The sequence below is a fragment of the Phocoena sinus genome, chromosome 1, assembly GCF_008692025.1.
Source record: "Phocoena sinus isolate mPhoSin1 chromosome 1, mPhoSin1.pri, whole genome shotgun sequence".
Lineage (NCBI taxonomy): Eukaryota > Metazoa > Chordata > Mammalia > Artiodactyla > Phocoenidae > Phocoena > Phocoena sinus.
In genome coordinates, this window is record NC_045763.1 from 169,648,460 (window position 1) to 169,663,280 (window position 14,821).

At 37.2% G+C, this 14,821-nt stretch overlaps 1 protein-coding gene across 2 annotated transcripts in view; it reads right to left on the reverse strand.

Annotated features, from left to right (window-relative positions):
• Nucleotides 1–1,099: 1,099 nt before the first annotated feature.
• Nucleotides 1,100–14,821, reverse strand: part of SPATA17 (spermatogenesis associated 17) — a 191,923-nt gene continuing 178,201 nt past the window's right edge. For both annotated transcript variants that reach the window (XM_032626523.1, XM_032626480.1), the window contains 2 exons: nucleotides 5,141–5,223; nucleotides 1,100–1,460 (listed from right to left, as the gene is read on the reverse strand). In XM_032626523.1, coding sequence (XP_032482414.1) covers nucleotides 5,143–5,223 — 81 coding nt within the window. In that variant the 3' untranslated portion in view covers nucleotides 1,100–1,460; nucleotides 5,141–5,142. The remainder of the gene's footprint in view (nucleotides 1,461–5,140; nucleotides 5,224–14,821) is intronic.

Below are 14,821 nucleotides of genomic sequence, written 5' to 3' on the forward strand. Positions count from 1 at the left end.
ACAACTTTCTTCTGTTATTTTGTATAACATCCAATAATATTTTCCCATTCTACTTCTATTCTCCTATCCCCAAATGGCAGCAAATTCCTCCTTGCAATAAATGTTGTCTTTTTTTTAAAAAAAGTCTTTATTACTTATTTGAATTTTCTACAAACCTATACTTACTATAATTCCCAACATATTCACCAAATTGAATGAATGTTATTGAATGAATGCTCTAAATGAAGGTTAACGTTTTTTTAAAAAATAGCATTAAAGATGTTTTTAAAAATGAATCTTTTCATATAAAGCTTCACAAATCATAACCTCTCACATAATACCTCATTATACCAAAGCGTTTAAAAAATTCTAGCTTAGACTACCATAATGAGAAGGGCAAGGTTACAGACTGAATCACCGACTTGTCATGTAGCTTTGAAGTGGGCAATGTTCAGACTCTTTCTAATTCCAGTGATTGTCTTACAAGTTCATGCTAAGGTCAGAATTAACAAATACTCACCCAGCATCTTCAAAACACCTAATAGATTGTGAATTGTTGTTAAAGATTCAAAGGGCTAGGAGGCATACTCTAAAATTTCATAATCTAATCAGACACTTGTTTTTCAATCATAAACCACTTACTAAGTGAATACAATGAGCTGGATAGACCCTGCAAGCAGATGACCTCTTTGCAGTAGAGACCTGCAAATGCCTTCTCCTTCTGAGGGTTGTCTATGTTTCTGCTGCCACACTCACCGGGGTCTGTGTCTCTGTGTCTCAAGTTCAACATCCTGAGGGGGTTCGAACTGGTCTGATGAGTCACTGTTTCCCTCAGAGCAGAGCTTTCATACCATACCACTTTACCCCATTCATTCTTCAAACCATTCATCACTCATTCTTCATGCTAGCTGCCCTTCACTTGGGCTCCCAACACTGGTGTGACTAGGATGATGGGGTCAGAATATGGCCACTTCAGTGGAACCATCTGTGGCACTTTTGGTCACCAGCGGCCGTGGCTGTGACAGACATTCTCAGAGGTAAAAGACCCACTGTTCATACACACACACACCATATTTATATATATATATATATTTTCATACTGTAATTAATTCATGAGTAGTCAGCTGTAAAATATTAGTTTATTGAATCATAATAAGTACAGTTTAAGTGTATTTTCTGTAGGATCCTCATTTGTATTTTCCTTTTAGAACTGTAGAGTTTTTAATGAACCAGGGATGGTTCCAGTTTCTTCTTTGGACAGAAGGGGGGCGGGGGAGGAGAGAGAGATAGAGAAGGGAGGAGGGAGAGAGAACGAGAGAGAGAGAGAGAGAGAGAGAGAATAGGAAATACTTCAAATGTTGAGAGACTTGTGGCAAGGTTGTTCAGCAGCCATCAAGGTAGAATCCAGGATTCCAGGCAGTGGGGTCTTCTATTCAACACACTTCACACCATAACCTCATTTTTACATTTTGTCTCATTTTCTAAAATCAAAACAGTAAAATGAAAGGAGAAAAAGAACCCAATAACATGAGTTCTCAAATTCTCTAAATATTCCTCACTTAGAGTTAAGCTCAGTTAAGAGTCTAGGATGCTACACCCCTGATTTGACTCATTTCTATCCCTGCTGGAATTACCCTTTTCTCTGATCTCTGTCTGCACTGCTGCAGGTCCTGGTCAACAACATTGCTGGTGTGTGCCACCAGACACACAGAGTGTTCAGCCAGCCTGCCTCAGCCATAAGGGAACACAGCAGAATGTCTTCCTAGAGGCAAGTGGGTTGTTATATCATCTTTAGTCAAAGCATAAAGATACTAAAGATAGGGCTTCCCTGGTGGCGCAGTGGTTGAGAGTCCACCTGCCGATGCAGGGGCCACGGGTTCGTGCCCCGGTCCGGGCAGATCCCACATGCCGCGGAGTGGCTGGGCCCGTGAGCCATGGCCGCTGAGCCCGCGCGTCCGGAGCCTGTGCTCCGCAACGGCAGAGGCCACAACAGTGAGAAGCCGGCGTACCGCAAAAAAAAAAAAAAAGATACTAAAGATATTTTGCTTTCTGTTTTGTTTCTTGCCAATTCACTATGACTAAACTGAAAAGGGTTATAAATTCACATAGTGCCAAACTGAATAACAAGGTGTAGTAATTTTTCTTGTTGAATTAAAAATGTAACCCTAACAGGCACATATGTAGCTTCTATGCCTGATTATTACTCTCCCCTCATGTATCTTCCTTTTCCTTACACAGCAGCTGAGACCATATTTCCTCTGGAAAAAGACAATGGAATTTTACCCCTTTCCCAGTTCAGGTACTAACCAAACTTAATTTTCATTTTTTTTCTCGGCTACTTGAGTCATGCCTATGCCAAATTCCTATGAAAAGGGGAAGCAAGTACATTATTTTTCATGCATAACAAATAATTCCATTAAAACTAATCATATATGGCCTCAAAACTGAACCACTTTTTAGCAGAATGAGAGCCTGGGCCAAAGCCCATCTCAAAGAAGAATGTGAAAAAAGTGAGAAGCACATAATGCAAGAAAACTCACACTGATGTTGGACTAACCAATGATTTCATCTTATGGTGCTAATTTTTCTCCATTCTAATCTTTAAAGAAACTCTTCTGTCTGGAAAGATGAATGGAGCCAAAAAGATGGCAGTGCAAGCTGACGGGATATAGCATCCTCTGATTTAAACAAAGGTGCGTTTGGGAAACTATCAAAGGTTACAAAAGTGAGTAGTTATACAGAAAAATTAAAAAATTAAAAGGAATCATATTATCCTAGTCAGGGAGTAGATTTTAAAATATGTGTGTGTTTAAAATCTAATTCACTCTGTACAATTTCAGTGGCTGAAGTCTTAGTGCATTAATCAAAATGGGTAGGTGTGGGCTCTGCTTATCCTAAACTCAGACATGCTAAAGGAAAGAAAGATTAATCTGATAAAGCTATCACTATTTCTAATTGGACTGACGGGCAAGTGTAGTGTTGGTGTATGAGGCAATGTCGGGTGAATTATAGTGAAGTGATGAACTACCTGGAAGATGAAGCAATCAAATAGATAGCTCTAAAAATTACCGCGGCATCTTTATTAAACACTTTGGTGCAAGTGTTCCTGTCTTGGCCTTCTTTACAAAGAGCAGAAGTACTGTGCTGTATTTGGTGAAATTAAATCTTAATGGGAGAGCATCAGCTAAGGCTGCTACCCTTCACTTACCAAAATTAAATGCTAGATATTAATTTCCTTTCTAAGAGGAGGAGATGACATTCTGATAATACTTTCAATTCACAAAATAGTTAAACATCCAAGAGAAGAGTTAGCAAACAGTTTTTAAAAATGTCTCTCACATATTTGTATCTGTGCATTGTGCACTCTTTTTAATTAAAAGTAACGTAAAACATTTGTTACTCATCCTTGTCTTTCTTATAAATAATTTAGCAAGTCATTATTTTGTCTTCAGAAAAAAAGATAATTGTCTCTGAATTATTATGATTGAATTGAATAAAGTCAAGATGTTTTTAGAAAAAACGATAATTGTCTCTGAATTATTATTATTGAATTGAATAAAGTCAAGATGTTTTTGTAATTGGTAGAGAAGAGCAAGTAGTTCCTATTGTTTAACAAATCTGCTTTTGTCTGATTAGATAAAAATTTCAAAAAGTGAGACCATAAAGAAATATCTCCCCAAAATGTACCCCTAATCTCACTATCAAGAGATAACTACCAGTAACGTTTTTGCCTTATATGAATGTATACATACATATGTAATACATAAAGACATACAAGTGTGTTTTTTATACATACATATACATTATATATATGTGTGTACACACACACACATACACACACGCACATATATACATGTTTTTTAATGGAATCAGACTACATAGTTTCCTTTGAATCCAGCTTTCTTTTCTTAGAAATATATTGGAGGCATTTTTTCAAATTAATAATAAAGATCTATGTTAACATTTTTAATGTTTTCATAGTATTGCATTTCATGTGTCTTAGCATTTATTTAACTTAACGTATACTAATGAGTATTCAAGTTGTTTTCAACCTTTGGCCATTATAAACAGGATGTATCTTTGAATTAAAATCTGAAATCATACACAAATAGGAAAATTTTTATTTAGACTACTTCATGCTGTGAGTCACAAATACTAGATAAATGCTCCAATGGGTAATGGTACTTATTTTATAAACCTTTGAAACTGTAATTCCACTCAGCATTATATGTATGTTTCTCCATTAACTCAGAGTATTTCATATTTCCCCTCATATATTCCTTTGAAGGAGTTAAAAGGTGGTCATTTCTATCTACATTTAACATACTGATTTCCAGTGGGAGCATCCAAAGTTATAAATGTGGGAGACGCAATACTAACTAAATCTAAGGAACATAGTTGCTTGCATCTACTTTGTGTTCTTTCCAATGGACCAGAGCTTTCCCCTGGTTCTTGGTGTGGGAGGAGCCCTGGGGAATTAACTAGCCTGATTTCTCATTCCTGCCTCTTTTCCTTCAAATGTAGTGATCTTTTCTGTCTTCATCCAATATCTCCTTTAAATTTCGCTGATGTCAGAATACCTCCTATTAGTCTCCCTTTGATTGTAATCACTTCTCTAAAACACCTTAGCAATTAAATACAGCATTCATTGAGAGTTTATTTTGTGATCCTGAATTTTATGTGGGTATCTCTGTTCTTCTCTAGTCTGTAAACTTTGGTCATCAGAGACCCAAGATGCTATTTATTTGGAATCCACTAAAGGCACCTTGTACGTTAAGTAACACACATATTGAATATAGTATTTTAAACTATACTGTGTCTATACAGTAATGAGAAATATTTTAGCTTTTGGACACCATCAATACTTTCTCATTATATTACGTAAAACTATTTATTTACTGTATTAATTAATTTAAAGAGAAAGGGTACTTCAGGTAGTTTTCAGTTCGACTTTGAGTTCATTTTGGAGAAGAGATATGAAACACAAAATCCATGATCTTTGAATGTTGAAAACCATTAGAGTAGAATGAAAGAAATATATGGAGTTGTATTACCTATAAATATTATTATAGCATGTTTTTTTAAATGCTTGATAGTTAAATTGATCTCATTTGTTATTTACTGTAGCATTTTTGAAGTACCTTTTAGCAAAAATGCATACCTTTATACAATTTGTCCAGCTTTTGAATACAATTTTCCGTACTTTGAGAAGAGATCAAATGATGGCAATACAGTTTGGAAATCCTAGGAGGAAAAAGATCAACAATTACCAAAGAGGTCATGCTGATTTCTTATGTTATTTTTGTTATAATTTAAATTATATTAAATTGCTAGATGGATATCATTTAACTGCACTTCAAATTTCCCATCATGCCCTCAAATAAAACAAAATTAGCAGGTAAGCTTTATCAGTTGAAAGTCAGATATATGGACACTTTCTTAAACACATAGTTTTTATGAGCTGTGGATGGCCGCCTGGAGAAGCTCTGAGCAACACAATGACATAGCCACCTGTCTTCACAGAGCTCACAATCTACATGTTTCTCCTTGATCTTGATGATGGTGTATTTGGCTCCTTTTCTGACATGATTTTTCTTCTACATTTCCCCTCATTGAATCGTCTCTAGCAACAGCTCTGCTTACTGAACACTCTGCCTCTCAGTCTTTATACTTAGAGATGCCTTCACCTAGATGGCTTTGTCTCCAGTTATTCCCATGGTTCATTCCTTCCCTTCATCACATCCCTGTTCAAAGAGATCCTCCCTTACTACCTGCACATAAAATAGTACCCCTGAAACTTTCTATCATTTTAAACGGCTCTATTTTCTTCATAGCAATTACCATTCTTTGATACTATATATTTTGTGTCCCACATGAGATGGTAAGCTTCATACAGGTAGGTACCTTGTTTTGTGCAAAATAATATTTGTTGACTAAATGAATGAAAAAGGAAAGGTGTTATACCCAAATAATTATAATAGAAGGCCACCTGTGGTAAGTATCACAGAAGTGATTCAAACAAATGCTGAAGAAGTTCAGAGGAAGAGAGGACAAATCATTTACTGTTGAGTAACCAAAGAAGCAGCATTTGATTGAGGATAGAAACGAATGCTTTTCATGCATGTGAAACAGGCAGAGTCATTAGAGAGGTAAAGTACTAAATCGACAGTGGATACTGTAAGTAAATGGTCAGACTATATAAAAGTATATGTTTCTCCTTTGTAAAGCAGGCTTATCCTCAATGGAAATGATTTTGGACAATTTTATTTTTCTTAAGAAAACCTTGGAAGGAAAGACCTCTGCCCAGGATCAACCTCTTTAGAAGGTTCCTACCTTACAAACACACAGAAAATAAATGTATTAAAGAACATGCAGGAACCTCTGTCACTAGGGATCTGGCTCTCCACTCCAGTACAACAGAGCCCTAACCCTAAATATCTGCTTTTATGAATAAGTCCAGGGCTTAATAATAAGCCTATTCAGGCCCCAGGGAAAAGTCCCACATCTGTTGCTTTGTGTTTATGAAACAAAAGTGACAAAGCCCAAGTGACATGAAGGACAAGAGGTTGTAACAGACACTGCTTTCGAGTACACAAAGAATTTGTGCGACAAAAATGCTTAGTTAAAAGACAAATTAATTAATTCGAATAAAATCCTTCCTTTTGGATAGCATGAATGCAACAGAACTTTATATAATGAAGTATTATTTTCTTGTGGTGCTGAAATCCATATTCTGGCTTTCTTTTTATTTGAAATTGTGATTCTAGGGGTACTCAGGAATCAACATAGTGTTTGCAAGAGTGGCGCATGACATATCGGGAATATTTTGCAATAGTAAGTAATTCATATTACTCTTAAACTTGAATGTATGAAGTTAGGCGTATCTGAGAAGCATGATAGTGATTTTTTAATGTCGGCACTTGATGAGCCCTGAAGATTAGAACTATGGATGGTTTATGTTTTATAAATATATAACAATAATCTAGGTTTCAAAAAAGTAAATGAAAAGGTTTGTTTTGTGCAAATGATCTTAAACTTTTGATATTTTTAACTACTTTTTTTATTTTACTATAATAAATCATTTTGGATATTTAAAAAAATTTATTTCTAATTTTTTCTTCCTTTAAAAAAATGAAGTATAGTTGATTTGCAATATTATATTAGTTTCAGGTGTACAGCATAGTGATTCAGTATTTTTACAGACTATACTCCATTAAAAGTTATTATAAGATAATGGATATAATTCCCTGTGCTATACAATATATCCTTGTTGTTTATCTATTTTATACATAGTGGTTAGTAACTCTTAGTCCCATACCCCTAATTTGCCCCTCCCTTCTTCCCTCTCCCCTTTGGTAACCAGTAGTTTGTTTTCTATATCTGTAAGTCTGTTTCTGTTTTGCATATACATTTGTTTGTATTATTTTTAGATTCTGCATATAAATGATACAATGTAGCATTTGCCTTTCTGTGTCTGATACACGTTAGAAATTCAGCTCTACATGAAATGAGGAACATTAGAGAAGAAATAAATGAAGGTAAAGATCTTAATTGATCTTACAGATAACAGTCTTGTTCAAAATAATAATAACAACAATATAATCAGTGATTATAGCTTATGGATAAGGTAAATAAATGACAGCAATATTATAAGGGATGGAAGGGAGGAATTGGGAATAATCTGTTATAAGATAGTTGAACTACCCATGAAACAATATACTGTTATTTGAAAGTGGACTTGGATTAGTCAAAAAACACAAACAGATTAAAAGTAAAGGCATGGAGAAAGATATACTTATCTAACATTAAGCAAAAGAAAGTTAGAGTAGCTACATTAATTTCAGATAAAACAGACTTCAGAGTAAGGAAAATAATCTGGAATAAAGATGGGCATTACATGATAAAGGGGTCAATTCTCAAAGAAGACATAACTGTCCTTAATGTGTATGTACCTAACAACAGAGCACCAAAACACATGAAGTAAAAACTACTAGAACTGCAAGGAGAGGTAGACAAATTCACTCTTGTAATTGGAGGCTTCAATACCCCTTTGTAAGTAACTGATAGATCTGGCAGGCAGAATGTCAGTAAGGATACAATTGAACTGAACAGCACTATCACTCAAATGGATCTAATTGACATTTATAGACTACTTCATCCAACAATAACCACACACGCTTCTCAAGCTCACATGGAATATGCACCAAGATAGGTCACATTCTGAGCCATAAAGTATACATTAACAACTTCAAAAGAGTAGACATCATACAAAGTATGTGTTTAGACCACAATGGAATTAAAACTAAAAAGTAATAACAAAAAGATAGTTTAAAATTCCTGAAATATTTGGAGATTAAACAATACCCTACTAAATAATACAGAGTCAAAGAAGAAGCATCAAGAAAAAAATTTTTTTCAACTAAATGAAAACTAAAATGCAACTTGGCAAAATTTGTGGGATGCAGCAAAAGCAGTGCCTACAGGGAAATTTATAGCATTGAATGCATATAGTAGAAAAGAAGAAAGATCTACAATCACTAATCTAAGCTTCCACTTTAGGTAACTAGAGAAAGAGCAGATTAAATCCAAAATATGCCAAAGAAAATAAAATCAGAGTAGAAATTGAAAACAGGAAATCAATAGAAAAAAAAATCAACAAAACCAAAAGCTGTTTCTTTGAAAAGATCAATAAAATTGATAAACACCTAACCAGACTAAGAAAAAAGAAAGAAGATACACATTACAAATATCAGAAATGAAAGATGGACCATCACTACTGATCCCATGGACATTAAAAGGATAATAAAGGAATTTTTTGAACAACTCTGTTCATAAATTTGATAACTTAGGTGAAATGGACTAATTTCTTGGAAGTCACAATCTATCAAAACTCAAACAAGGAGAAATAATCTAAATACGCCTGTAACTATTTTAAAAATTGAATAAATAATTAGTAACCTTCCAAAACAGGCCCAGATGATTTCACTGGTGAATTATACCAAAAAAGGAAGAAATGATACCAATTCTGTATAATTTATTCCAGAAAACAGATGTACAGGAAGCACTTCCTGACTCATTCTTTTCATCGTCTATAAAATGAAGAAATCTTACAGGGTTGGTGTGAGGATTAAACAGGATAAAACATCTTAGCACTAGCTTTTTCCTCCATCTTTCCTTCAAGGGTAAAAATCTATTCATAGTCTATCCAACATGTGCTTTTAAAAGTTAAATTAAATTCCATTGACACATATGAGAGACTGATTATGGTGCAATAATGTAGTGAAACAGGACTGAAAGGATCTTGATTGTATCCTCCATCAGTAAAAATATTTTAAGCACCCTCAATATATTTTTGGTTATCTGCTTGAAATTCTATATGTGTAACACTGTGATAGTAAAATATAATGTTAAATGATATACAAATGAGGTAAAAATAAATAGAAATTATAATATTTTCTTCCCTCATTCCTTTGGATCTTCTTGTGTACTTAGTTTTGGGCTCCTCTAATATAATGAATGAAGCAACAATTAATTCTGTGTCATACTTTAACCTGTGCATTCCACTAACATTTGAGCATCTACAGTGTGTCAGCACTAGGCTAGATAGCTTCCCAACTATCTAGGTAACCAAAACTTAGCTGTGTCTTCCCAGGATCCCTCACAGGCTAGTGGAAGAGTCAGAAAATAGGCATTTATAGTTGTGTAGATAAGCAAGGATTGACTCTTCAAGTACCTATACTCTACATCCCCTGACAGAAAATCTTTCACAAATCCTTTATCACTCTTATTTTATTTAAAAGCCCACTTTCTTACTTGGCCCTAGTCAACCAATAACTGTTACCTCTGGTATAGGAAGAGGTGAACACACCATTAAGACAGCTTTGGTTTTGGAAAAAATCTGATGCTGGTTCTCATTTGTTTATAATATTCCTTGGCCAACATGTTATGGGAAAAAACAGGCCACCATGTTATGGGAAGATATTTATGAGCTCAAGAAAACCACCTGCACGATACTTGTACATTGTCACTTTTGAAATGGGGGTGGGGGTGGGGGACAGCTTTCCTGAAAAATAACCTCATCAAGAAAAAACACTGGGGATGTAATTCTAAATGCTGCCATAGCCCTTGCGTGCCAGAGCAGACAGCTTTTGCTATTAGCTTTTGACCAGCCAAACACAAATAATCCACTGCCAAAATGAGCTCCTTGGGACAATTTAGGACTCTTTGGAAGTGAATGGCTCTTTGAGCTGGAATGCAGCCCAGGTCCATTTTCAAACCCAAGTCAAAACGACAAAGAGCAAATTTCCTGGGCCACTCACCCCCTAAGTGTAGGATTACTTTAGGTTGGCAGCTGCACTGTTTAACTAGTTATTTAAGGCTTTTCATCAGATACTCATGACCAGCTTCAATGTTGGTAAGCAGGACGGAGCTGATACACTATAGTGGACAAATCCTCCAAGATTAGAATGACAAGATGGAAATGAAAGGTTATGCACATATTGTTCAGCTTAAAATGTTTTTTATATATTCAGCTCTAAGCTGATTAAATACAGGAAAATATTTCCTGAATGAGACCATAGTTAAGTCTGGCTAGGGCTTGGGATTTTCCATAATCTATAAACAACAGTTCATAGACAGTTTTAAAAGATCACCTGGCATTATTCCTGCATGATCCAACTTTGCTTTCATTGCATATAGAAAATTCTGTGATGGCAAGATCATCTCCATTGTTTCGACAACAGAACATACATGCAGTGGCTAAGAGCTGTAGGAGTTTTTCTCTTCTTTCTGTTCACTATGAGTTTTCAGGAAAACATTCTAAAGCATTCTCTATTATTTGTGTTCTTCTCAATTCCCTAGATTTAGGATTTACTACGTATTTTTTCAATTAAACTATTTGTATATGTTTCTGAAGAAACAACTTTTAGCTGACATTGAGTTGACAATGCAGTGTCAGTCTGAACCTAGAAAGGAAACCAAGTTCATTTGTATATTAAATTATGTCACAGTCTCACTGAGGGTATTTGCACGGGTGGTTTGAAAACTTTATGATTTCTATTCTGAGGCAGGATGGCTTTGCAGCCAAGCTGACTGGGTGCTTGCTTCCTCTTTGAAAGACAGAGAGGAGAGAGACCTTCAAGATGGCAGAGGAATAAGAAGTGGAGATCACCTTACTCCCCACAGATACATCAGAAATACATCTACAGGTGGAACAACTCCTACAGAACACCTACTGAATGCTGGCAGAAGACCTCAGACTTCCCAAAAGGCAAGAAAATCCCCACGTACCTGGGTAGGGCAAAAGAAAAAAGAAAAAACAGAGACAAAAGAATAGGGACAGGATCTGCAGCTCTGGGAGGGAGCCGTGAAGGAGGGAAAGTTTCCACACACTAGGAAGCCCCTTCACTGGTGGAGATGGGGGGTGGGCGGGGGGGAAGCTTCAGAGACATGGAGGACACAGCAACAGGGGTGCGGAGGGCAAAGCGGAGAGATTCCCGCACACAAGATCGGTGCCGACCAGCACTCACCAGCCTGAGAGGCTTGTCTGCTCACCCGCTGGGGCGGGCGGGGCTGAGAGCTGAGGCTCAGGCTTCAGAGGTCAGATCTGAGGGAGAGGACTGGGGCTGGCTGTGTGAACACAGATTGAAGGGGCTAGTGCACCACAGCTGGCTCGGAGGGAGTCCAGGAAAGAGTCTGGACCTGCCTAATAGGCAAGAGACCATTGTTTCTGGGGCGCGAGGAGAGGGGATTCAGAGCACCCCCTAAACGAGCTCCAGAGATGGGTGTGAGCCGCGGCTCTCAGTGTGGACACCAGAGACGGGCATGAAAATGCTAAGGCTGCTGCCGCAGCCACCAAGAAGCCTATGTGCAAGCACAGGTCACTATCCACACCTCCCCTCCTGAGAGGCTGTGCAGCCTGCCACTGCCAGGGTCCTGTGATCCAGGGACAACTCCCCTTGGAGAACACATGGTGCGTCTCAGGCTGTTGCAAGGTCATGCTGGCCTCTGGTGCTGCAGGCTCACCCTGCATTCCGTCCCCCTCCGTCCCCCTGGCCTGAGTGAGCCAGAACCCCCTAATCAGCTGCTACTTTAACCCCGTCCTGTCTGAGAGAAGAACAGATGCCCTCAGAAGACCTACATGCAGAGGTGGGGCCAAATCCAAAGCTGAACCCCAGGAGCTGTGCGAACAAAGAAGAGAAAGGGAAATCTCTCCCAGCAGCCTCAGGAGCAGCAGATTAAATCCCCACAATCAACTTGATGTACCCTGCATCTGTGGAATACCTAAATAGACAATGAATCATCCCAAAACTGAGGTGGTGGACTTTGGGAGCAACTGTAGCCTTGGGGTTTGCTGTCTGCAACTGACTAGTTTCTGATTTTTATGTTTATCTTAGTATAGTTTTTAGTGCTTGTTATCATTGGTGGATTTGTTTTTGGTTGCTCTCTTCTCTTTCTTTTTTTATTATTTTAAAAATATTTTTATTTTAATAATTAAGAACATTTTTTGCTTTAATGACTTTATTTTATTATTATTTGTTCTTTCTTTCTTTCTTTTCTCCCTTTTCTTCTGAGCCATGTGGCTGACAGGGTCTTGGTGCTCCAGTTGGGTGTCAGGCCTGAGCCTCTGAAGTGGGAGAGCCGAGTTCAGGACATTGGACCACCAGAGACCTCGTGGCCTCAAGTAATATCAATCAGCGAGAGCTCTACCAGAGATGTCTGTCTCAATGTTAAGACCCAGCTCCACTCAATGACCAGCAAGCTCCAGGGCTAGACACCCCAGGCCAAACAACTAGCATGACAAGAACACAACCCCACCCATTAGCAGAGAGGCTGCTTAAAATCATAGTAAATTCACAGACACCCAAAAACACACTACAGGACGCAGTCCTGCCCACCAGAAAGACATGATCCAGCTTCATCCACCAGAACACAGGCACCAGTCTCCTCTACCAGAAAGCCTACAAAACCCACTGAGCAAACCTTAGCCATTGGGGGCCGATACCAAAAACAACAGGAACTATGAACCTGCAGCCTGCAAAAATGAGGCCCCAAACACAGTAAGTAAAGCAAAATGATAAAAAAGAGAAATACACAGCAGATGAAGGAGCAAAGTAAAACCCACCAGACCAAAGAAATGAAGAAGAAATAGGCAGTCTACCTGAAAAATAATACAGAGTAATGATAGTAAACATGACCCCAAATCTTGGAAATAGAATGGAGAACATACAAGAAACATTTAAAAAGGACCTAGAAGAAATAAAGAGAAAACAAACAATGATGAACAACACAATAAATGAAATTAAAAATTCTCTAGAAGGAATCAGTAGAAGAATAACTGAGGCAGAAGAACGGATAAGTAACCTGGAAGATAAAATAGTGGAAATAACTACCACAAAGGAGAATAAAGAAAAAAGGATGAAACGAATTGAGGACAGTCTCAGAGACCTCTGGGACAACATTAAACGCACCAACATTCGAATTATAGGGGGTCCCAGAAAAGAAGAGAAAAAGAAAGGGACTGAGAAAACATTTGAAGAGATTATAGTTGAAAACTTCCCTAATATGGGCAAGGAAATAGTCAATCAAGCCCAGGACGTGCCTAGAGTCCCATACAGGATAAATCCAAGGAGAAACACACCAAGACACATATTAATCAAACTATCAAAAATTAAATACAAAGAAAAAATATTAAAGGCAGCAAGGGAAAAGCAACAAATAATATACAAGGGAATCCCCATAAGGTTAATAGCTGATCTGTCAGCAGAAACTCTGCAAGCAAGAAGGGATGGCAGGACATATATAAAGTGATGAAAGGGAAGAACCTACAACCAAGATTACTCTACCTAGTAAGGACCTCATTCAGATTTGAAGGAGAAATTAAAACCTTTACAGACAAGTAAAAGCTAAGAGAATTCAGCACCACCAAACCAGCTCTACAACAAATGCTAAAGGAACTTCTCTAGGCAGGAAACACAAGAAAAGGAAAAGACCTACAATAACAAACCCAAAACAATCAAGAAAATGGTAATAGGAACATACATATCAGTAACTACCTTAAATGTACATGAATTAAATGCTCCAACCAAAAGACATAGACTGACTGAATGGATACAAAAACAAGACCCGTAAATATGCTGTCTACAAGAGACCCACTTCAGACCTAGGGACACATACAGACTGCAAGTGAGACAAGGGAAAAAGATATTGCATGCAAATGGAAATAAAAAAAAGCTGGAGTAGCAATTCTCATATCAGAACAAATAGACTTTAAAATAAAGACTATTACAAGAGACAAAGGACACTACATAATGATCAAGGGATCAACCAAGAAGAAGATATAACAACTGTAAATATTTATGCACCCAACATAGGAGCACCTAAATACATAAGGCAAATGCTAATAGCCATAAAAGGGGAAATTGACAGTAACACAATAATAGTAGGGGACTTTAACACTCCACTTTCACCAATGGACAGATCATCCAAAATGGAAATAAGGAAACACATGCTTTAAATGAGACATTAAACAATTGATATTTATAGGACATTCCATCCAAAAGCAACAGAATACACTCTCTTCTCAAGTGCTCATGGAACATTCTCCAAGATAGATGATATCTCGGGTCACAAAGCAAACCTTGGTAAATTTAAGAAAACTGAAATCGTATCAAGTATGTTTTCCAACCACAACTCTATGAGACTAGACATCAATTACAGGGAAAAAACTGTAAAAATTACAAACACGTGGAGGCTAAACAGTATGCTACTAAATAACCAAGAGATCACTGAAGAAATAAAAGAGGAAATCAAAAAGTACCACGAAATAAATGACAATGAAAAG